The 25,295-nt window shown below is 41.2% G+C and overlaps 2 protein-coding genes across 3 annotated transcripts in view; one reads left to right on the top strand and one right to left on the bottom strand.

Annotated features, from left to right (window-relative positions):
* Positions 1 to 5,079, top strand: part of ntn5 (netrin 5) — a 32,266-nt gene extending 27,187 nt beyond the window's left edge. Inside the window, exons 6-7 of the mRNA XM_049568447.1 lie at positions 2,395 to 2,475; positions 2,656 to 5,079. Coding sequence (XP_049424404.1) covers positions 2,395 to 2,475; positions 2,656 to 3,239 — 665 coding nt within the window. The 3' untranslated portion in view covers positions 3,240 to 5,079. The remainder of the gene's footprint in view (positions 1 to 2,394; positions 2,476 to 2,655) is intronic.
* An 8,212-nt stretch (positions 5,080 to 13,291) lies between these two features.
* si:dkey-33c9.6 (active breakpoint cluster region-related protein) overlaps positions 13,292 to 25,295 on the bottom strand; it is a 27,310-nt gene continuing 15,306 nt past the window's right edge. The window contains exons 14-23 of one of the 2 annotated variants that reach the window (XM_049568448.1): positions 24,188 to 24,283; positions 23,923 to 23,997; positions 23,711 to 23,808; positions 23,274 to 23,375; positions 20,263 to 20,429; positions 19,841 to 19,980; positions 15,864 to 15,998; positions 14,833 to 14,938; positions 14,551 to 14,692; positions 13,292 to 13,498 (exon numbers count right to left, since the gene is read on the bottom strand). In XM_049568448.1, coding sequence (XP_049424405.1) covers positions 13,397 to 13,498; positions 14,551 to 14,692; positions 14,833 to 14,938; positions 15,864 to 15,998; positions 19,841 to 19,980; positions 20,263 to 20,429; positions 23,274 to 23,375; positions 23,711 to 23,808; positions 23,923 to 23,997; positions 24,188 to 24,283 — 1,163 coding nt within the window. In that variant the 3' untranslated portion in view covers positions 13,292 to 13,396. The remainder of the gene's footprint in view (positions 13,499 to 14,550; positions 14,693 to 14,832; positions 14,939 to 15,863; positions 15,999 to 19,840; positions 19,981 to 20,262; positions 20,430 to 23,273; positions 23,376 to 23,710; positions 23,809 to 23,922; positions 23,998 to 24,187; positions 24,284 to 25,295) is intronic. The other variant, XM_049568449.1, reaches the window with a different exon arrangement.

Here is a 25,295-nt window from a genome sequence, read left to right as displayed (position 1 = left end):
CCATGTGAAACAAAAAGTCAATGTCAGTTCTTTTAACTTTAAGTTGTTATGATGTGTTCACACCAGGCATGAACAAAACAATTTGAGCAAGTGTGTTACATGGAAAGTCAATGTAAAGACACGATAAGACACGATGGGTGAGCGCGAATGGCATGAAATACGCAAATTAAGCGGCATAAATGAAGCAAGTAGCACGATTTTACGTCATATGCTTATTCATGAGAGTTGAAAAATCTGAACTTCAGCGACCAATCCGCGCCGCCATAGCCAACCAGCAATGAGATCCTCTGGGGACGTTTGACACCAAGGACGTACCGGTGGAAGTTCACTCATCGATTCAGTGATTTCACACGCGTACGATGCAAGTTATTCGCAAATATGAAGTGAGTCAACACAAAATATTCCAGCGTTCAAACTCGAATTGCATTTGGTGTGAACACATTATCCTTTAGGTAATTACGTTACATTACATGACATACTTTCGTTTCGTACAGAGCAAACGCAGTAATTTTGACTGAAAAGTATAAAGGGTTACCTAACCATGGAGGGATTACTGAATGGGCCTACCAGGCGTGTAAGGGGGCCCCCTGCCCCTCATCTATAACATGTCACTCAAATGAACACTCACAGACCAGGAAGAGATTCAAAGTGACCACAGAAAGATGCAAAGGAGGGGCATCAGTGGCTTAGTGGTAGAGCAGGCACCCCATGTACAAGGCTGTTGCCGCAGCGGCTCGGGTTCGACTCCAGCCTGTGGCCCTTTGCTGCATGTCACTCCCTCTCTCTCTCCCCCCCTTTCACACTTGTCTGTTCTATCAATTAAAGGCTAAAAATGCTCCAAAAAATATCTAAAAAAAAAAAGAAAGATGCAAAGGAACTGCAAAGAGACACACACAATGGGCGCTGATTAGTGTTACGACCCCTCTCTGAACTAGCTATGGCATAGGTCGTATAAACAGTGAGAAAGTCGATGTGTGTAGGAGGTTGGGGTGGTGGATGGGTCAAACAAACACCGGACTTTCGACCAGGAGACCACAGTTCATGTCCCATGTGAAACAATAAGTCAACATTAACTTTACCTTTTTATGTTGTGTTCACACCGGGTGCAATTAAAACAATTCGCGGGCATGAATCACATGTAAAGTCAATGTAGAACTGTATAAAGAACTCTGTAATGTACTCCACGTAAACACCTTCTTATTTACTGCCATTTTGATCAGACGGTTCCACAATCAAATCATTTCACATTTTCGTTGCACCGCTCCTGGTACCCAGCCCATGTCTACCTGAATCGCCGGGAAAGGAGTCTCTCTAAATCTATGAAGCCCCAGAAAACATTGTGTGGCTCTATTCTGTATCCTGTCAGCAAATTTAGATTGTTTTAAGCCCCATATCCCTGCAGTATATTTCAGTATAGGGGACACACATGCATCATTGTTGGATTACAAATGCAAAGTCACTTACTCATCACTGTTTTCTTTATGATTTGGTGGGTTGGACGCCTTCTCTGCACCTTGGACATGGACCAATCTTCAAAAAGATCTAAAATAGAAACACTTATTTCCATTGATGAATTTAAAGGCATCATAAGGAGACATGTGCTCGTTTCCCAGAGAGGCCACTATGAATGATTAGTTGTTGTTTTATTGTGGATTTTTGTATCATATGTTGTATTTGTTGCATTTTAAATGTGTTTTGATTGGCTGCTACCTTGACCAGGTCTCTGTTGTAAAAGAGATTTTCAATCTCAATGGGACTTCCTGGTTAAATAAAGGTTAAATAAATCATAGAGTTGAGTATATGTAGAAAAACCAGGATTCTCACATACTTACAGCTCATTGATAATTGAACCTAAGGGTCTCCCACGCCGTCTAGTTTTCTTTTAGTCCCACTTTTTGGGTTCATCTGCTCCTGTTTGGTCTTTTTTAATATCTATTTACATTATTGTGATCATTTTACTAAACACCTTGTAGCTACTAGTGTGAGGAATAAAATGTATATTGCAATTAAATCAGACAAGAAATGTGTGTGAGACTCAAAAATCAAAATGTCTACAGTAACTTTCAGTGAAAGGAAATTACGCCTTTGCCATAATGACAGAGTAATTCACTCTAAACTTCCCTTGTTGATACAACATACATATTTGTCATATGTAAAACATACATCAATCTCTGTCTCTTCATGCAGCAGCTAACCACTCCCTCCTAGTGGCGGCTTGAGGAATGTCCCACCTGCTGCAGACGGGGTCATCTGTTAGTCACAGGATACTGTGATGACAAATAGAAGCAGCCATATTGTAATTAGGGGAAAAGACATGTGCTGATATGCCCGCTATGAAATGATACCCTCTCATCTAATGCATTCTCCCCCTCCCCCTCTCTGTGTCTGTTGTAGCGGAGGAGTGTGTTTCATACTGCCAGCCCTCTCAGGTTAAAGTCAGGATGAACTTGGAGACCTATTGTCTCAAGGACTTCGGTTGGTGTCATGTTTTTTTATTTATTATCTTGTCAAAAAAAGGAAAATAAAGTCCACAAACTGTTTGTTCTTCTTCACTTTTTCTTATTTTTGCCTCTGAAATAAAATCGAAGCTACTGTAAATCTGAAGAATGAAGCCAAACTTAAACTATATTTATATTGTGTGTCTGTGTTTCTCAGTGCTGAAGGTGCAGGTGAGAGGGATGGAGCGTTCAGGTCCCTGGTGGCAGTTCTCCATCTCCGTCCAGACCGTCTTCCGCACGGCGTCCACCTCCCGCGTCCGCAGGGGCCCCCAGTCCCTCTGGGTCCCCGACCGGGACCTCAGCTGCGGCTGCCCCGCCCTCCACGTGGGCCGGACCTTCCTCCTGATCGGTGCGGAGGAGGGGGAGCGGGGCTGGGGCCCTGAGGAGAGTCGGCTGGTGGCGGACCGCTCCACTCTGGCCCTCCAGTGGCGGGAACACTGGAGCCCCAAACTGAGGGGCTTCCGGGGGCAGGACAAGAGGGGCCGCTGCCCGGCGAAATCCCCCAACAGCCACCAGCACCACCATCACAGGGAGCACACAAAGCCCCAGTCTGGGTACATCCCCCCTCACCTGCGGACTGAGACGCACACGGAGCCTCACAGTGAGGACACAGTGGAGGACACTCAAACGTCAGTGATGCCGCACACACACTCTCACACAGACAGTGAGGTCACACCCACAGAGGCGACCCCCTCGCCTGCTACACCCGCTCTGGTGTGCTCCACTCCAGGTCCTGGATGAACGACAGAAACCACATGCCTCTGCAGAGGTGCAAGAACTACAAGCAGAGGAAAAAGCTCTTTCTTTTCAGACTCTTCATTTTCAGTTTTTCCTGAACGTTACAGGAGAATCAGACGTGACTTTGCTTCCCCAGAAACACACAAACACATAAATATGGAAGCCCGTTTCTGCCAATGTGATTATTAAAGTAAGATCCCGCAAGTCATGATGAGAAACTTTCCCAAAGTCACGAGATAGTGTGAGATAGTGAGAATATTTTTCAGACACTTACTCGTCATTTTGAGGAAGTTTCACATTATTTTTTTAAAAAAGCTTTGGTGAGAGGAGCCATCTTGCTGTGTGCCGACAATGCTAACCACTGTACCACCATGCCACCCATCATCATACTAACTAAAATTTTCTTGTGTCTCAAATCACATACTTCCGTTAGTACACTTCCATGTAGTATACTATGTGCATTATGTACTTACTGCCGTAGTGCGCAAATTTTTCGACAGGGTAGTGTTGTCTCAAACCAAATACGGCCGTTGTGCACTCACCGGAGATGATGACCGCAAATTAGCTAGTTAGCAAACTAGCATTAGCAGTCGCGGTACCAAATCATTACAGACTGCTAAATGAACCCAATAAACATACTGCTGGCTTATACCTGACAACAGTATAGTGGTGCTTAGAGCAGAAAACCAGACGATCACGGTCGCACAGTCCTCGGCCGCCATTTCCAGTTTGAAAAGTGGCCCCTCCCCTTCCGCTACGTAGCCAAGATGGCGACCACTGAGGGCGAGAAGTGTCCATAGTTCCACACTCAACTTCTTGACCGTTTTGAGTGCACCACTCATAGTGCACTGCATTTTTCCATACTTCTCAGTGTGAACGCACTTATGCACTCAAAATATTAAGTGTAAGTACAGAAGATTTGAGACACAGCATAAGATATTTGGGAAACTGTAAAAACACAACGGTGCAGCAGTGATGACTTGAGTCTGTCGCAACACTTTCACAGTCTGCAGTTCATCTCATTTCCACTGGGTGTCCTCACCTTGCAGGCTCACAAAAGGTGTGTCTGTGACACATGTGTTAATAGAATGCATCATACCTAGCATCGGGGCCAACCACACCAAGGTAAAAGTTTCTGTCTCTTCCTTGCTCAGAGTTGCTCTGAGAACGTTCCTAATCACTCCTAAGCTAAGGACTCCTTAGTGAATGTTTTTAGCCTGCATTCGGAGCTCAGGAGTCATTATTTTGAAGAAAGTTTTTCCAAGATCTGCTGTGAGGGTCCGGGGACAGAGGGATGTTGTGTGCTGTAAATCCCTCTGAGACAAAAAGTGATTGTGATATTGGGTTTTATAAATCAAATTTAACTGATTTAAATCACGCTGGCAGAAATTAGCTTCCATACATACACACCTGTTATGTGATGTTCAAATGCTTTTCTAAAAGTTTCCTCATGTACAGCTGCTGTTTTTTTGTTTGTTTTTTTAAAGGTGAAGGTCAACTTCCTGCAGCAAATAATTGAAAAATATATATTAAAAATCCACCAACAAAATTGGTGCTATGTGAAATATTAACTGTAAGAATTTAAATATTTTCTACGAAAAGAATCTCTGACAATTAAAGTCTGACTAAACTCTGACTGAAATGCCACGCAGTATTTTTGTCAAAGTTTTTTGTAAAGATTGTTTGAATCATATTTATTCTTGGTTCACGTTATGTAGCCACATACAAACAAGAAAAACTGAATAAATAAATAAATAAATAAATAAATAACATAAGGTACAGAATGTGCATTGAAGCTTATTGAGAAATGTTTCCTTTTATAAATAAAGAAAATAAAAGAGTGGCCATGTTCTATAAATGTTTTTTTAAATGTGTTGATAAGTGTCACTACAAATGAGGGCCAATAAAAAATAAATAGAATAATAATTAAAAATAAATAAATAAAGTAATAATAATAATAATAATAATAATTAAAAAAATAAAACAATAATTTAAAAAATAAATAAATAATTGAATATAAAATAAAATAATTAAACAAAAATAAATAATTAAAAATAAAATAAAATGAATTTTAAAAAATAATTAAAATATATAATTAAATTTATTTGTGTTAAATAAAATAGCTTAAAACTGGAAATAAATCAGTTAAAAACAAAAATAAACAGCTTGAATTATTTGGCTTACATTTAAGTTGCAGTGTCACAATGCAGTCGGGTGTTGTGGCAATTTGTGAACTATAATGTCAGTTAAATGTATTTTGTTTTTAATTATAGGGACAATTTTGCATCTGTATTATGTCCACAATTCATGTTTTTCTAATACAGGTTTGCCTTTTTCTGCTTTTGCCCTCTCCACATGTGTTTTCAGTTGGGATATTACAAGCTCAGTCACACACACACGCACGCACACACACACAGGTCACCTTGTGTTTACATTATTTGGGTAAACTGACACTATCTACAATCTGCTCCCTCATTGAACAGCTGACGCAGAGACCAAACTAACCTCAGCCTGATTTTCTAACCGTAAAGGAATCCTCAGATAGATCATTAGGAGCCCAGATATGGATCTAAAAAGCATCGGCCCGACCTGTAGTCATGACTTCTGTTTCCATTTGGGAGCTATGGCGTCATAGCCCAGGGGAAATGGCGGCAGTGGTAGCAGCGGTGGGGTGGAGGGTATATTAAGACAGATGTAAGAGCTCCTATTTGTTGAGCAGCCATGTTGTTTTGGTTGCGGCTGCGTCAGCGATTGGCTGCGCCACCGTGTTGGAGCCTGTGATTGAAAATAAAGAGAGAAAAATAGACTCGCTGACTGATGAACGCTCAGTGGGACTGATCATACGGCACACTGAGGGAGGGTCTGCGGGGTTTTTTATACTCATGTGGTCCAAATGTCTTAATGAGCTTCCTCAGCAGCTTAGGCCAGCACAATCCAGAGGGGTCCCTGCAGAAACTACACTGAAAATACCTGCAGTTCCCCTCAGGTCTACAGGGTTCTTTAGTGTCTTTCACCTCATTGTTTTGGTTCACTCTAATCACAGGCATTTATTGTGGCAACTGGTTTAAACAACAGAGATGGAGACAAGCTGGTGAACATAAGCCCTGTTTCCACCAAGCAGTTGGGTACACTTTTTGTCTGTTCCCACAGTGAAAAGTCGTGGATGGTACCAGTAGAACCTTTCCATACCGTCCCCATGTTTGGTCCCCCCTCTGTTGGGCTACCTAGCACACAGATCTGGTACTAAAAGGTGGAGCTGTGAACACTGCAGTCTGATTGGTCAGTAGAGGACGGTCGCTCTGCTCAGGGCTGAGTTGTGTCTGGTTCTGAGGCTCATGTAACCACTGTTCATACTGTGGAGAGTTTTATTAGTAAACTGTAACTATAAAATGAAAGGATGTTTTGCTGCCTCTCACAGCAGCTGGAGTCTGAGAAAAAATATCTTAATTCAACTTTGACCATCACTTTAGTTTTTATATGACATACACTTTTAGTAATGAGTGGATCTTCAAGCATTTAAATATATATTAATTGCAACTGGGTTATGTGAACTGCATATATTCTAATCCTCTCTTGGAGAAAAGAAAGCATCGTGGAGCATTGTTCCTGTGGGCTACAGCAACACTAAACCCCTGAGCTTGCCTGAGAAGGACTAAAGCTGTAATTTTTAAACATCCCATGGAGAGAGACTCTCACTGCAGCCTGTTTTATTTTGTTCTGAAAATGTTAGCGTGCAGCCTCGTTCTGTGGACGATAAACGAGGTGCAGACTGGTAAAGAAGGAAATACAGTGAGAACTGGACGGAGCAGTGAGTGACAACAACCCCGCCCACATTTAAGGGTACCGTTTGCCATGGAAACACTAGGGTCTAGGTACCATGTCTGAAGGGTTGCTGTTGGTTCCAAAGGCACCATTCCCAAAGTGTTTGGTAGAAACAGGGCTTTAGATGAGAATTTAGCAGCTAGATATTTTTCTCAGGAGCTGGTGGAGACCAAAATTAGAGCTAAAAGAGAGTGACGATTGGACTGTGTTTGATATTGCATACTAACGTACTATTCATACTACATATGACGTCAAATTGAGGATATAGTGCATTCCAACTGCATTGTGTGTGGATTTTGTGTACACAAGAAATGCCTCAATGTGTATTAGATTAGCAAGAATTTCTGCAGCGTAAGCGTCCTGCACATACCCCACAATGCATTGCTTCTCCTCAGACTAGCAAGGAGATTTTGAGTCAGGCTAAAAGCTGTTAGTATGTCACTTTATTAAGTTGTCTTTTGTTTTTTCTGGTGAGAAAGTAACCATTCAGATCCCCAATATTTCGTCAGTTTATCCAAATATCTCCTGTTTGGAAATTTGCTGCAACATTTTTGATAGTGACAAAAACTGGTGAGAGTGCAACAAATCAAGACTAGGAAGCACAGCAGCTATAACAGTAACATGTACAGTGTGCTAGGGTTACAGCTCACATCAGCACATGTTTAATAATGCAAACTTTGTGTTGGAGGGAATGAGAGGGGGAGGGACGGACAAAGTATGTGTGTCAGTACATGCAAAATCATGTCTTGGAGGCTCTTGTGTGTGTGTGAGCGCAAAGCACCTGCTGCGTTGCTGCAGGAAGCACCTGTCAGCGGTCGTCTCCGTGGTGCAGCCTCTGTCGACATGAGGGTTTGATCCTGAACCTCCCCAAACACACACACTTACACAGACACTAACAGACAACTTAAGCCCGCAGCTCGTTCTGCTGCAGGGGGCGAACGTGTCACATTTAAACCGACAACACACTTTTCTGAGGCCAACTGTTTTGGAAAATGGAGCTCAGGTTCTTCTCCTGTGCAGCAGTGTGTGTGTGTGTGTGTGTGTGTGTGTGTGTGTGTGTGTGTGTGTGTGTGTGTGTGTTTGTGAGTGTGTGGCATTATGTTTACAACCTGCTGAGGGTACGTTTTACGAGAGGTGACTCCTTCTGCGCTGCAACCAGAGCCAAAGTTCAACTAGACCTCATGCAAACACACAAACACTTATTTTTATCCTCTCACTTCCTTTTTCTCACACACACTGCATCTCCTCCTTACACACTCAACATTTCTCACCCAAAAGCGCACACACACACACACACACTCACACACACATACAGGGCTTCTGTTAACCTGAGAGGCAGAGGGTCAATCCCTGTGATCCACAGCCTGCATGCCTTCCATACAGACACGCCGCCGACACAGCAACCTGACTCCCAGCTAGATTAGGACTAATCAAGCATGGCACAGCTTCGGGCAGCAACACCATGACACACACATGTTTGTACTGCATCACAAACATGTGCACACCAGCAGCACTGGCTGCTTTACATTTCCTACACATCACTGCTGAAAGCAATGGAGAGTGAAATGTTGTTTTCACGAGCAAAACAGAAAGTGACACCCACTGTTATCACCCATGTTTCTGTCTCTCTGCGTTCACACGAACCTCCACCCTGCAGAGATAAATCATGCATATTAAATTCACAATCTTCAACCCTTCAAGTGTGACAACAGTTGACCAAATGTCACTTTTAAAAAGCCCTCAAACTCTGATGCATCATGAAATTGTTTTAGTAAAAACTATCTGTGGTAATCTTGCTAAAAATTCAGCTATTTGTTCATATTGATCTTTCATAGTCCGTGTTCGGATGTTTGCATTCACAAAATGTCTGCCAAATTGTAGATTCAACCGTAGACTGTAAGTATACAGTCAGCTCCACCTGACGGGGGCCTGTAAGATTAATGGTTGTTTACACATGCTTGATTTTGAAAAACAAAAAACAAACAATTTGGGCATTTAGACAGGAGAGTGAATATAAAAAGGAAAGTGTGCAGCGGGACCTGCTTTTGTCAAAAGTACATCACTTCTGTTGAGCGATACTCATCAAAACGTCGAGCGCTCGACCATAAATCAGGTTTAACTCTGGTTTGGTTGAAATAAACTCTTAATTCACCCAGTGAGATGTGAAAACATGCTGACTCCATGCACACTAAAATTACTGTTTATTTAAATAGAGTCTGGTGGGTGTGGCGATAGCAATTTTGTGGCTGTTTCTGGTTAAACAAAATGGTCTGTCTCTCTAGGGATCCTTTCCATAATGTTGTCAGACACTGATAATAACAATCTGAGCCTGTCAGTGGCAAAAACAAGCACTTATACTGGACGTTAATTGACAGTGTGAATATGCAGGGCTGTTTCTGGTTAAATAAAAAACATCTTACTGTTTAACGAAAAGGTCTATCTCTGTAGGGATCCTTTCCATAATGTTATCAGACACCTACAACAATCTGAGCCTGTCAGTGGCAAAAACAAACACTTTTAGTAAACGTTAATTGATGGTGTGAATATGCAGGGCTGTTTCTCGTTAAATAAAAAGGATCTTACTCTTAAACAAAAAGATCTTTCTCTGTAGGGATCCTTTCCATTATGTTGTCAGACACCTACAACAATCTGAGCCTGTCAGTGGCAAAAACAAGCACTTTTAGTTGACGTTAATTGACGGTGTGAATATGCAGGGCTGTTTCTTGTTAAATAAAAAGGATCTTACTGTTTAACGAAAAGGTCTATCTCTGTAGGGATCCTTTCCATAATGTTGTCAGACACTAATAATAACAATCTGAGCCTGTCAGTGGCAAAAACAAGCACTTTTAGTTGACGTTAATTGACGGTGTGAATATGCAGGACTGTTTCTGGTTAAATAAAAAGGATCTTACTCTTTAACAGTAAGTTCTCTCTGTACAACCTGGTCTCTTCCTGAAGTCGTCGAATACCAGCACTTAGGCAGTGACTTCTGCATCAGACACTGACAAAATAAAAACAAATTTTCACATCAGCATGATACGCAGCCGGGTGCTGTAAGTATGTAACAGCGCCTGACGGGGTCAGGGGGAAATGGGGCCAGACGACAACGCAAGTTAAGGGGGTGAAAAGTCCGAGTTATGTGTATGGGGGTCCAACGATCACTAACTTTCAACCGGGAGGCCGATGTGCACTTCCCGTATGAATGTAAAGCCAAACCCTGTTATTTTTCTAAACGTAAAAGTTGCCTAAGTGTAACGGGTGTGACTGAACCCAAATGCAGCACTCTGAGGTAGGCAGACACTTGGTAATGACCTTTATTATACACAAGGCAATAGGAACACAAGCAGACGGGTAATTCTTCGGGCTCAGAGCCTATACACAGTCTCTGGGTTCAGGGTGCAGGGAATGAGCTGACAGGCAGGTAAATAAAGGACGGTTTGGTTTAGTTTTACGCACTGATTGATGATCCAGGTGCTTCGGTTGGTTTTAAGAGTCGACTGATTTGCAGGATGTGTGGAGAGTTGCAGGATGACGCCATGAACTGACAGAAATCCCCAAACAAACATTCCCCAATTAAGCGGGCCTTTCAAAATCAATGGGGTATTAAACGACTTCATCAAACAACACTATGTGACCCAAGTAGGCGGCGGTTAAAAATCTGTAACCCTGTGGCGTCTTCCACGCTCCACACTCACTTCAGAACACCCACCTTTCAAAGGTTCCCAATACGCCAGGTCAGGTGGTGCATTAAAGTGACTAAAAAAAGTGACTTTTCAGCATTGGAGACTCAAGAATGCACGTGGTCATCTAAAACAAGCCGGATTTTTAGTTTCTAACCTTAAAAATTTGGAGTTCCATGTTGGTCTGTTACTTTCAAACAGGTCGATACTCTGCCACCATATGTAGAGAATAATTTCCACATAAACGCCATGACTGTATAATCTTTGTAGCCTGGACAGTTGGTACGAACTCAGAGTGGAACAAGCGCTGTCACATGTCCAGAAACTGACTTCTCCTGTAAAAATGTTCCCACCAGCCCCAGGTGTCGACCAGTCGTCTGGTCCTGTCTTTGGTCACCAGCGTCTGGGACGTCTCAGGCCAACCCTCGGCTTTGTAGTCTGTAGCCTGAACCTCTTTCTGTCTTTGTAGTCGCCAAGCGGAACTTTATTTTGGCAGCCACCGTGTTAGAGGGGACAGGTGATTTATGGCGCCGGGGGCAGCGGGGTGAGCCACCATTTTGTGTTTCAGTTTGTTTCTGGATGTTGTTATGGCGTCCACGCAGAGTCTATTAGTGCTGGGGAGCTGGAGTCGGGGTCCGGGATTAGCGATCAAAAGAGTGAGGTTGAGGGGGGGGTAACACTAGCCCGGCCTGCCCAGGTGGCGTGGTTGAAAAGAGACTCCCCATCTGTGGTGTGGACGGGTCGAACATGGGCCGTGTGTGTGTGTGAATGACTTTTATGGGGCGTGCACTTCGTGGTGAACTCCGTCTAGTTGGATTTGAACCGTAACCGATTGGTTTTCAGGCTCGGGGAGGTGACCCCCGACCTTTTTTTACAACATCTGCACCCCTGAATTTTCCTCAGCCACATTTTAACTTCACATTACTGCCTGTACAAATACAGAGAACACAACTGTACCGCGAAAGACATATAGTGATGTTCTCACCACTTTGATCCAACTTAAAATTCATGCAATCTTTTTTTTCTTTACTAGTTTTTGCCTATTCGACAGCCTGTGGGGACCAAGAGTAGTAAATGCCTCCAGTAAAGGTGAGAAAAGGGACTGTTTTTAATTACATTTGCTTTATTCTTCCAGGATTATCCAATTTCTTTGCAGTCTTGGGTACATATATTAGTCAGAACAGTCCGTTAATCAGCTGTACTGGTGTCCAGATTTCAGTTTTTATCCCTTTATATTTACTTTAATTGTAAATAATGCACTCAAGGTACAACCCTATCATCAAGAATTAGCTTTATTTATACAGCCAGATATCACAAATCACAACTTGCTTTAGCGCAGTGGTTCCCAACTGGTCCAGATTTCTCCTTGGTCAAGAGTTCAAGGTCCCACAGTTTAATACACTCAGCGTCATACTTGCGTTTGGCCATGTCATCGAGCTAGTTTGCTGTCTCTGTCAAGTAATTGTTAGTCACTCACTCTACAGCAGGAAACAGCTGGAAATCCACTGTGCTTAAAAATAAAGTGTGCTTTTACAAACTTGACATGTTTGCGAGTCACTTGCTGTCCGTTCAGAATGGACCTGTGACTTACTTTTCGACCGGGACCCACCTATTGGGAACCACTGCAAGGAGGATAAGGAAATAAAAGTTGTTTTCTTGCGATAGATTTATCTTGTCGGGAAAATCTGACGTCATTTTTTTTGAGAATCAACATAAATTAACCCCTTATCTCGAGATAATGAAATTTTTAACGTGTGATCTTGAGATTCCAGCTTGAAAAAAAAAAAAAATGCAAACACGGCTTTTTCCGTATCAGCGAACTTTGAAACTCAATTTTAAACTGATGTGGAAAAGTCCAAACAAAAAAAAGCTGCTATTATAACACACGTGTAATTAGGTTTTAAACATTTAAACAGCTATTAAAAGGCCGACATATTTGCAGGTCTTTGAGAATGAATGTAATGTTTTAATGTAATGTTTTTAACACTTGTCTTTTAGTATTTATTTGTTCTTTTAAATGTTATTAACTTTAAATATTTGAGCATTTATTATTGTTATTGTTTACACTTGCTCTGTGAAGCACTGTAGGCTGCATGATTGTGTGAAAGGCGCTATATAAATAAAGTTTGACTGGATTTTGATTTAGTATATGGAAGAAGTGTGGGATAAGTTTGTCGGCAATCATTTTAAAATATCTTTATTTAGTGCAGTCGCATTTTGTCAGTCTAAAATTCTCTTTTTTGATTAGGTGGTGTTGCTGATTATGTATGAAGAGGATGAACATAATAGTTTTAATGTAGGGATGGACACTGGAGCAGGACTAAACAAGCTTGTTGCTCCATTTTGGACATGAAATGTTAATTTAAGTTGCTTATTGAGAGTCTCTTTACTGTTAATTCGTGATTTGTGTGTGTTTGTTTTTATATTTATATTTTATTTTTAAAAACCTTTGAAATAAAGTACATTGAATTCAATATGCTGCAACAGATTTAATTCAAACAAAATGTTACAACTGAGATTTTAGAAGTTGCAAAAAGTGACAAAAAGTCCATATTTCCTCTGAATAAATACTTTTATTGTCTCACCTTTCAAACGCAGATACATATATATTTACATAGTTTGAGTTTCCTGCCGGCCGTCGAGACACTGATGGTGGTCTCACATGTGGGTGGTCTCATCCTCAGAGTCTGTGTCATATGGCAGAGAGGTCTGGGCTTCAGGGAGGTTGTTGCACTGCAGGTAGCAGAAAAGCACTTGGACCTGAAACACACGCAGAAAAGTTTGTCAAGTGTCATTTAACCTGTTCGCTGCGGCTTGGTTTCTCATGAAAGTAGAGACCTTTTAATATTCGTCTTTGCCTAAATAACATTCAAAAGACAAACTTATTTTACAGTAAAGTGATTTTTTTCTACACGTTGTCTTTATCTTATTGTAAGACATTTACATTTAACTTTTAACAATATGTATCAAAAGGGTTTTGTTTCAAAAAGTTATTTGTAAATAATTTATCTATGTCCCGGGCTGTGGCTACTTTTGAAGGCACTATATTTAAGTCCTCTTTATTTTTTGTTCATTTAATTTAATTTTATTTTATTTTATATGTATTTATTGTATTTTATTTTATTTTAATTTTTTTATTTTTTATTATTATTTTGTTGTATTTTATTTTTATGGAAATTTGTGGACTTTAGCAACCTGGAGCAATTTACACTTAAAAACTAATTTGTGGACAATTAAATTAATTTGTGGACATTTAAATTCATGGACTAATTTAATTTAATTTTATTTTATTTCATTTTTAATTTAATTTAATATTTTTTTAAATTCTATTTTATTTTATTTATTCATTTTTTTAATGGAACTTTAGGGACTTCAGCAACCTGGAGCGATCTACAATTAAAAACTAACTGGTAAACGTATAAACAGACTCTATTAGTTTTTAAATTTTACTTTACATTTAATTTTGACTTCTTTTTGGTCAACAAAAATTTACTCTATATTTCCTTACAATTATTTCTATTCTTGTCAGTGTGGAGAAGGCTTTATAAAAACAGCTTTTAAATTTTTAAATGTTGCAAAATAATCACAACTAACTGAATAAATATAAAACATCTACAAATAATTTTAAAAATGAGACAATATTTTTGGAGTAATTACCTCAGTTTTTTTCTAAAACTACTTTTAAAATAAATTAAAATAATAAAATAAAACAAAAAATAAACTTCTCCCTCACAAATACTGTTTTTCCAAAAGCAAAGACAAAACAAATCATCATTTTCTCCAAGCAGTACTTTTCGCTGCTTCATGCCCACCTGCACCACCACCTCCTGAGAGATATCCATGGTGGGGCCGTCATGTCCCAGTCCAACCACAGGAGGGCGTATGAGGCTGGGCCCGAACACTGTGGCCAGGTTCATCAGAGTCATCTTGTTGACGTCCTGCTTCTCAGAGACCCTGGGGAAAATGATTAAAAAAAGAAATATTTAGTGCGGTGAACTGGCAGCAGCAAAACATCTACAGAGTCTCTTATTATTTCCTGACAGATAATTAAGTCAGCAGGACGTGTTATGCTGTGTGTCTGATTGTTGTCAGACCGTTGGAGGTGGTGCAGGAGGAAGAGGAAGGTGTGGCGGTTGGGTTCAGGACAGGAGTGCAGCAGGGACAACATGGAGACAAGCCGAGAGTTTATGTCCTGGATGTCTACAAAGGACAGAAACACATACAGACACATCATTCAGGGATCGGGCAGATTTAATTTCCTTTGGGATTGTATTCTACTACTGTATTCAACTGCTATTTTATCTTCCCTTTAGTTTAGCTTGCAGGGTTTTAAACCTTTATTTGCCGGTTTCTCACCGCAGAAGATGCATTCGGCTCTGATTTTGTCAGTTGCTTCAATGAAGCCAAACGCAAGAAAAATCTCGTTACCCCTTCTTTTTCTTTTTGACAGGTGCCACTCTGACGCTTCACCATCTCACCATCAAGTGAGACCCAAGTGCGGTTTTATTATCATATGGTGGAGGCGCGTGGAAGGGCAGAGGGGTTTGCACTCTCTGCCGCAGGCTTTCCTCGTATGCGTGTGGAAGGGCAGACAGGTGTGATCTCTCTACCTTAGGCTTTCTGCGTAGGCCCTAGGAGAGGCAGAGGGGCCCCAGTACGGAGCCATGCCGCCAAATATAATTCTGCAAATGGAAATAAAATTTTTGTTTGACGAAAGTGGTCCTGGCTGAAATCTGCCGCTTTGTCTGTGACATTGGCATAAGACACCGACGCACAGAGGCACCCTTCATGGCGGCATGATATGCACCGGGCAGCAGCAATTTGTAACTCCGCCAGCAACTCATGCAATATATAGCCATATAATAATAATTAATCATTTTCTATACTAATTTATTTATTCTTTTTTTTAAATAAATGAATAAGCTTTTAATATAACCCTTAATTATTACACATTAAAATTATTACACCCTTTAAAATCAAGAGGGCTTCATGACCCCCCGTGGCTCCCCTGAACATATGAAAACACACTTAAAAACCAGGTCTCAAGAGTTTAAAACAGCCTAATAAAAGAACAAACAGCAGTTGAATCCCTCCAAGTCACAGTGAAGAACATCTTTTGTCTTACCCAGCGTCCTGGCCAGACCCTGAAACAGCTCAGTGGGCATGAGAGACTCCGGCAGCTCTCTGAGGTACAGTTTGAGAACACCAGAGACGGCGTTGACCTCAGCACTTCTCAGTCTGGTTACTGCTTCACGCAGATCTGAGGGGGGCAGACACATGGTGGCTGTGATCAGTATTACACCATCTTGTTTTGGTGTACACTTCCTTCTTTAGAGGCATGAGAAAAAAAAAAACCTTGTCATTGTGCTGGGAATGTAGGCCAGCATCTTGTATGAGTCAGTGCACGTTCTTTTACAGTGGTGATGTGGCTTTATTTGCAGGCATGACAAACATGAATCAAAAAAATCCAACATGATTGTCATTTTTCAACTGTTGAATGGACTGGGAATTTTGTTTCAGTAGCTAACTAACCAGCGTGTGACAGTCCTGCATTTTGACATATTTCTAAGTTGCATTCCTGCCTTTGATGGCACATGACGCCCAAAATTTACCTGAACTACAGTGGCAAAGTTGCTGCCCTTGTTACTGCAGTGCAGACCAGGCCCGGGCTTTGAAGACATTTTTTTTGTTGTGGCCAAACAGTGCAATTACACTGTCACATGATGCCTCACAGCCTAAAGACTTTTCCCAGTTGACTAGCATGGTGAAAACGAAGTCGGTAAATCAGTGAATATAGTTTTTTAGCGTCACAACGCCCAGAAAATGACTCATTGCACTATGAGGCTTTGATCCATTTCGTCCCATGGCATTTGGAAAGTCTAGAAGTGCTGCAAAATTAAATAATTTTATCCGCATTCAAGTTAGCGGAGCACTAAGCCAGAAGATGAAACCACCTGACTGCCGTTGAGTCCTGAGTCCTAGCTTGCTCTGTGGGCCGATCATGAATGAACTAGGAATGAACGGGCCCCTCCTTCAACGCTGTATCCAGTTCTCTTCAAGCCCAAATCACACAGAAAGCATTTTGAAGGTTGCAAAACGCGAGGCTGTTTTTTAAATCAAATGGCACAAGTAAAAGACTGTTGCTGCGCCTTTTTATCGTTGCTGGACAACCACCCCATCACCTCCTCAACCTCACCTTGCTGCTTATTTATTTGACAGTAATCAGTATCTAGTTCCTGAAATGTTGAGGCAGAGGGTACTGTCTGTAGCTCTGGTTGAGGGTGAGAGGCTGTCAGCAGATAAACAGAGATCTGTGTGGGAACATGAGACCCTAAAAAAGAGGGTGGGTCATGGGGAGTACCACCAGTTGGTCCAGGAGCTTCTCCTCCATGATGGATGTTTCCAGGCATATTTTAGGATGACTCGGGGGCAGTTTGACAACCTGCTGTCTATCGTCACAATGTATAGCTCTGGGTATCCAGCAACCACTACCACCAGTTTCTCCTCCATTGTTTACCAACTGTGAACTTGTTGTCGTGACCACCACAGAAGGCCCGCCTCTCAAATCATCTGATTGCACAATGGGAAAAAAAGCCGAGATGACGTGCGGCACTTTTCCGTGATGGTAAGGGTATGGTTTGCTAACCTTAGCCTACAGAGCACTGTTGGCTAACGCACCAGCTAGTTGGCTGGTAGTGAAGAGTGTTTTTATTTGGTGACTTTTTTGAATGTTTGATAGCATAAAACTTAAAGTTGTGAACAAATGAAGAGCGTCCATGCTCTTCTATCCCCATCAGATAAATGGTAAAAGTCATTGTGATAATACCGTTATTGTCAGAGTCGCACCTGTTTCCGTAAACATCAGCAACTACCCATAAGGTATCTTGGTCCTGAAGGGTCGTCCCATTTTACAGGGGAAGATTTCAACCACTACCCCAAAGCTCCAGAGAGCAAAGAGGCACTCGGAAACAAAGGGTAGAGGTAACCCAACATAGCGCTTGATTTACCACCAACTCTCCAACGACCCTTATACAGTGGTGGAAAAAAGTTTTCGGACACCCTTAAAATTTTACACAATCTCAAATATTATCATGAAATATTTGTGGAAAAATCTTTTTTGTGTTTCAAAAGGTGTGGCTGCATTAGACAGATACAAACAAATACAAATTATATTTTTTTGTTTATTGTTTACAAGAAAAACTAACAAAACTAAATTCTTGACAGTTTCAATATGTCAGTTCTCAACATTGTCGGTATCAAAGTCAACAAATAACAGAGAATGTGTTCAAAACTGAACAAAAAATAAATAAACCATCACATCATCAAATTAATATTTAGTAGTCCTGCCACTGGCACGTAGTAGAGCTCTAATCCTGGCTGGCATGTTCCCCACGAGCCTTTCACACTGCTGAGGGGTAATCTTGTCCCATTCTTCTTGAATTACTGCTTTTAATTCTTCTAAATTCTTTGGTTTATGCTTTGAAACAGACCTTTATTAATCCACCACAGATTTTCAATGGGGCTCATGTCCGGGATTGAGCTGGCCACTCTAAGACCTGGATACTGTGCTCCTGCAGCCAAGTTCTTCTGGCCTTGGATGTGTGGCAAGGGGCATTATCTTGTTGAAACATCCAGTTTTTTTTTTTCGACGGAACAGTGCACGCGCAGAAGGGAGCATGTGGGTTTCGAGAATGGTACAATACTTGGTAGAGTTCAATGTGCCATCACAGACAGTGAGATGACCAACACCAGCAGCACTCATGCATCCCCAAACCATGATACTGCCTCCACCATGCTTGACAGTAGGTACTGTACATGCTGGAGATAATGCTCGCCTGGCCTTCATGCACTCTCACATTAGTAGGAGGAAGATAAAGCTGGAAACTGGACTCATCTGACCACAAAATCTTCTTCCAATTCCTGGCTGTCCAGTTCTTGTGTGCCTGGGCCCAACGACGCCGGGCTAACCTCTGTCTCTCATTGCCTTGTAGGACCTTAAGCCATGATCTAAAAGTCGGCCACGTACAGTGCGGGTGGAACACTGGACACCAGTTTGGTTTGACCACTGCTGCTGAAGCTCCTGTGATGTCATTCGGCGGTCTTGCCTGCACATGCGGATCAGGATGCAGTCATTTCTTGCTGAAGAAACCCTTGCACGCCCAGATCTTGGTTTGTCTTCCAAGCTGTTGGTTCGTCTGTATTTCTGCAGAGTGTATCCAACTGCTGAAGGACTGCATCTGCACTTCCTGGCTATCTGGCGGCAGCTGTACCCTTCCTGGCTGAGAATCTTTATCTTCAGGCGTGTTTAGGTTAGGTTAGGTTCCTTGTTTTAGCCATTTTTGTGTCTGAAGAACTTTCAAATGTGCTGGCTTTATGTAGACACGAAGCTTGGCAACAAAAATTGTGTCTTTTAATAAAAAGAACGACCTTCATCACTGGTACCAAAATGACCCAATACTCAAAATTTCTTATGTATTTTTATGGAACCAATCAATTTTAAGTTTTTAATGGCTTTTTTAGGATTTATTTAGTATTTTGGCTGTGACTGTACTAAAAGAAATTGCACTTGAAGACCTGAGAGTGACTCTTAATGCAATATTTCACAAATGCATGGGGTGTCCAAAAACTTTTTTCCACCACTGTAATTCTATTTTAACTACATGTGGCTATAAGCGCTGATCTTTGTGAGTCAGACTGTTGTTGCAGTGAGGCTCATTTGCATAGAAAGGGGCCAAATTTTCAACAAATTTACTGATATGACCTAATCTGAATACATGCAAATAGCACAGGGACACTGAGGCGCTGTTTGCTAAGCGTTGCTGTTAGCGGTGCATTTCACACTTTGCAGACGCACTGACAATTACAGTTTATTTTTGTCTTATTCTTGCAAGTTTCGCTGCTGCTAAAGCTGCAGAGTCTGTTTGTGAATTCCCCCCTGAGTCTTGTTTTAGTCCCCAGGAAGCTGAGGTCTTCTTTGCTTCAGTATAGTGACCCAGTACCAAGTTTACAAACAACTAGCCAGAACTTTGGATAAAAAACCAAGTACACTCTTGCAACATACAACCCGCATGTCAACAGAAAACTTGCAGTGTGCTTTCTTACTGCTGTTGAACGCAGTCTTGAGTGTGTTGATGTCACTGGCGGTTCCTGAGACCCTGTAGATGCCCACCTCGTCCATGCCTCTCCTCTCCACCTCCTCCACGCAGCAGCGCACCACATGTGGGACGAGCACTCCCTCCTGCCTGACGGAGAATTGAAAGTGTTGAGAAAGAAGGAAAAGCACCTCAGATGTTTGATACGATGCACTTGTTTCATTTCATGTCAGATTCCATTATTGCCACACTTCTGCTTCTCTTCACCCGACTCTCCCACACAACACACCACCTCACTTCTTAAAACCAGCTGCAGCAAAACAGCACACGAGGGAAATAAAACTGCAGACTGAGCTGCTGCTTTCAGTTTCAAGCCTTTAAGACGCTCCCGTGAGCCCTGGCAGGGTCAGCGACAGTTCTGGAGAGACTTACTGAGCCACAGTTTGAATGGGGACACAGAAGACAGGTTGCTGTTGTTGAGGCGTGGAGCTCGGGGGTTCGAGAGGGTGTGGACAGTACTTCAGGGAAAGAGTCACCTCCACCTGGCCGAGGTGTAGAGTCTGTCTCCTCCATCTCTTAGTCAGGGTTTTAGAGTCCAACTGACAAACAAGATATGAAAAAAGACAGCAGAGAAATAAATATTCATATTATGAATCTAAGCATCAATTGATTTGTGGCCAGCTGGGGGCAGCAGCACGAGCTGAAAAGACAACATTGCCATATGATGAACAAGTTTCACTCTCTTTACCAACTGGCTCTAAAATGCTCCAGTATGTGGTTATATGCATATAACTGTGTCTGTTAGCAGTTTGGTGCTGGGCTGGTAACATACAGTCAGTTTATCTGAGCATTTCTTGCTGATAACAGCTGGAAACACTGATAGGAGCTGTGGGAGTGAACCCAAAAGATGACCAAAACAATGAGCTGAAAGACGCTAAAAAGCCCTGCAGAGCCGAGGTAAACTACCGACGCATTCTCACTGGCAACTTGTCAAATATCGGAGCTTGTAAAATCTATTTATACAGCGCTTTTCACAGCCATAGGTCACAAGGTGTTTTGCAAGGGCAGTATGCATCATACAAGAAAGAAAACATAGATGATAAAGTGACTACTTTTGAAAAGTACATACCGCTTGTCTAAACAGGTGTGTCTTTAGCTGGCTTTAAAAAGAAACCGTGTCCTCAAAATAAACTGGCGTGCACACAGGAAACTTGGGTTTCCTCACCAAAAACAAACACATTCTCACTCTGATCTCGTCACATATCAACGTTTGGTCATGGACTTTCCACGTCCACATACGACACGGTACCCTGGGTGTGTTGGTTGTTGACGTTCATGGACACCATGTCAACTTCTGCCTGTTACATGCATTGTCTTCTTTCAAAATACACTTCTGTTTTCACAGGAAATTTACCGTTTACATACAGTATCTGTCAAAATAAAAGCACTACATCGGTACAACACTGCAAATTGACGTTTTTTTCCCTTCATCAACGAACGCAAGTGGTTAGGTTTAGGAAACCAGAACAGGGTTTGGCTTTATAATCTTGCGGGATGCGCGCATCAGCCTCCTGGTATCATGCCGACATTAAAGGACACCTTTTTTCATTGATTTCTGATGCCCAAGCGCCGGTTTTCGATGACTTTGGCTAAGTACAAAATTACTTTGATTATTGGCATTGCCTCTGAACTGACTTCTGCCAGCCACGCCGGCAACTTGCAGTTTAGTTTTTGGCTTTACAATCTTACAGGAAGTGAACACCGGCCTTCCAGGTGGAAGTCGGTGTTTGTTGGACCCACCCATTACCGCTCCCACTTGCTTCACTTAAACTTGCGCCACTTTAACTTTTGTTCTTGTCCCACCGCGTTTCCCCCTGGGTGCCGTTTAACTAGAACAGTGAACATCCACGTATCATGCCGACGTTAAAGTGATAGTTCAGGTTTTTGGACATGAAGTTGTGTGAAACGCTGACCATCTGTAGCTCTGATGTGACGGTGTCACTACTCTCAACGAGCCTCCTGCTCTGAGAAATCGCCCGTAGCTTACCGGAGATAAAGTAGTTCTGAAGATATAAGGGGGACACGTAACCAAAAGGTTTTAAGCTACAAAAAAGTATGCATGTGTTTTGTTACTATTTCAACAATTTTGGGACTATTTTCTGGCCAGTATCACTCCGCCGTGCTCAGGCCCAAAAGACAGCACAGCAACAGAAATCAATAAGACAGTTCATCACCACGCCGTGCAGGTGCGCAGGATAGCAACGGCTAACGAAAACTTCATCGGCTGTTTCCAACAGAGAACCAGTAGGCTATTATTAGTGAGGAAAAAGATGTACTAGCCCTATATATACCTACTACTACAGCGCGAACACCGGCTCAGGCTCACGACACACCCTCGTCAGCTGCTGTAGGTAAACAGAGGAATACCAAAATGCTGCGAACATCTCATTTCCCCAGCTGTGGGAATAAAAACATCGCAGTTGTGTCGTGAGCCTGAGCACGGCGGAGTGACACTGGCCAGAAAATAGTCCCAATTGATAGCAAGGTCTGACGTAATGCGGGGATGTTTTAAAATTATTGAAAAAGTCTAACAAAACACATGCATACTCTTTTGTAGCTTAAAACCTTTTGGTTACGTGTCCCCCGTACATCTTCAGAACTACTTTTTCTCCGGTAAGCTACGGGCTATTTCTCAGAGCAGGAGGCTCGTTGAGAGTAGTGACACGGTCACATCAGAGCTACAGATGGTCAGCGTTTCACACAACTTCATGTCCAAAAACCTGAACTATCACTTTAATGGATGGCTTTTTTTTGGTCGGTGTCAAGTCACTGCCCAAGCGCCGTATTTCAACGACTTCAGAGTGAGACCAGGTTGCCAAAACTTCTTCAGCTTTAGGCAACAAAACTACTTGTTTATATTGAGAGAAAAGATCATGATTTGGGTTAAAATAAGTATGTTTTTACATAACTTACGGCAACAAGTATGTTACAAATGTGCCATAGTTATGCACAGTAACAGAGTACTTTTGCTTTCACATGGGACATGAACAGCAGTCTTCTGGTTGAAAGTCCTGTGTTTGTTTGACTCATCTACCACCACTTCATCCCATGCTACGCAGACTTTTTTACTCTCCATTCTACATCATTGTCGTGGATGAGTTTACACTGGAGTTAGTCGAAATGCTGATGTGTCTTTTACACGCACTAAAAGTTGCCTTGTGTGTTGGAATCAGACACCAACAACCACCCACCAAGCTTCCAGATCTGACACCTGAGCAAGAGCGTAGGTTTCGTTTTAACATTGGCCAGGATACATATGAAAAGGGGGGTGGAGGTTGGGGGTCCGCCACCAGAAAATTGAGCATCAAACACTTACTTTCCTGCGTTCTGGTAATTTTTTATGACACCTGGCTTAAAACCTGGCCCTCAGTCCATCTTCATACCTTCACAGAAGCTTTCCCCAGGACGCTACCATCCTGTCCATCAGACTGACTCACGCAGAGCACCCTCAGCTCCTGCGCTCCGTCCACCTGGAACGACAGCTCCTGTTTTCACAGAGAGAAAGAAAGTGGTGTTAAAAACCGGCAACGACAGCGGCATCCTGACACTACAACAGGAGCATTCATGTCAGATTTAAGCCTTTTGATCCTGGCTACCAGTTGGGTTTAGTGTATGTTTTACTGCCACTGATCATGTTTAAAGCGAGGCACGGTCTGGCCGCAGCGCCGACTTTTAAATCCTGCTGAAGCCTGACATCATGTGGGATACTGTCTAGACATGAAGAAGTCATTTACCACCCTGCACTGGCTGACGGATCATCTGCCTTTCAGATTAGTTTTATGTCACTTTTATTTTGTGAAAAGAAGAACTGCACTCTGACCTGGTCCCAGTGTGGTTTGAGGCTGTGGATTGACGAGTGTGTCTGGGCCTGTTTATCGTAAAACTCGTAACCATCCACTTCCACACACACATACGCACCTGAAAAAGAAGAACCAAAAACTAAGTGACCTCCAGCTCATCATTCAGATAGAGGATGTGCTCACCAGCCTTTCTATCTCTGTGGTGATTAAAAAAGAAATATCATAAACATACAGGCTGGCTGCTGCAGGCCGCTGGCGGAGTGGATCGCCACACTCAGAGTCCCACACAGAGACGCCTCGTCCTCTACTGGTGAGAGACAAAGACATTAATATCCTGAAGCTGAGCAAGAAGACAGAGACATACTGTAAAGTGTCAGAGGTTTGAGGCCAGCATTAACAGATCAAAAGCACAGAGTCTGTGTATCTTATTTCAGATACAGGATGTGATTCTGCGAGTGAAGAAAATAGAACAGAGGTCAGAGAGGCAGCGGTTGTACCAGCGTTGGTGCTGTGGAGTGGAGGCTGCTGGGTCATTCTCAGTTTCACACATGCACTGGTGAGGGTGAGCAGGTCTGGAGGGACAGTTTCTATGTCTGATGAACAACACACAGCAAATACATACACAGATCAGCTCACAGTAACACAGAAACACCACATTAGACTGAGTTATGATGCTCGTGCTCCAACTGGTATTGTACAACTTATAGAGTAAAAATCGAGGAGAGTTGCTGAAGGACTCAGACCTTTAAAAAAAAAAAAAAAAAACTTTCATTGTTACCATCTTTAGTGCAACTTCATGAAATCAGTGTGTTCTTAAACAGTTTATAGTTTTTTTACATAAAAAAATACCTTTTTGCTTAATTGTGCTTAATTTATTTATCTTTTACTCATTTTATTCTGTAGTTAAATTTCACATTTTTTATTGTTTTTTTAATTTAATTCATTATTTTATTATTTATTCATTATTTAAATTTTATTCATTTTATTCTGTATTTAAATTTCATATTATTTTTTAAATTTAATTCATTATGTTATTTATTTATTTATTCATTCATTCATTCATTCATTCATTATTTACTTTTTATTAATTCTACTCTGTATTTTCATTTCATATTTTTAAATTGTATGCATTTTCTTATCAAGTTTTTTTATTCATTTTATACTGTATTTTCATTTCATATTATTTTGTATTGTTTTTTAAATTTAATTCATTTTATTATTTATTCATTAATTTTTTATTTTTATTCATTTAATTCTGTATCTTAATTTCATATCATTTTTAATTTTTTTACATTTTATGCATTTTTAATTATTTATTTATTTATTCAATTATTTTTTTAATTAATTTTAGTCTGTATTTTAATTTCATATTATTTTTATAGTTTTTTTATTTTATTCATTTTTTATTATTTATTCATCTTTTATTCATTTTATTCTGTATTTTAATTTCATATTATTTATTGTTTTTAAAATTTTATTCATTCATTATTTAATTTTCATTCAATTTATTCTGTATTTTAATTCATATTATTTTTTAATTGTTTTTATTCATTATATTATTTATTTTATGCTGTATTTCATTCAAGTTATTATTTTATTCTTTAT

This window comes from Epinephelus fuscoguttatus, linkage group LG23 (assembly GCF_011397635.1).
Source record: "Epinephelus fuscoguttatus linkage group LG23, E.fuscoguttatus.final_Chr_v1".
Taxonomy (NCBI): domain Eukaryota; kingdom Metazoa; phylum Chordata; class Actinopteri; order Perciformes; family Serranidae; genus Epinephelus; species Epinephelus fuscoguttatus.
Note: the sequence above shows the minus strand (reverse complement) of the source record. Positions and strands in the feature narration are given on the sequence as shown.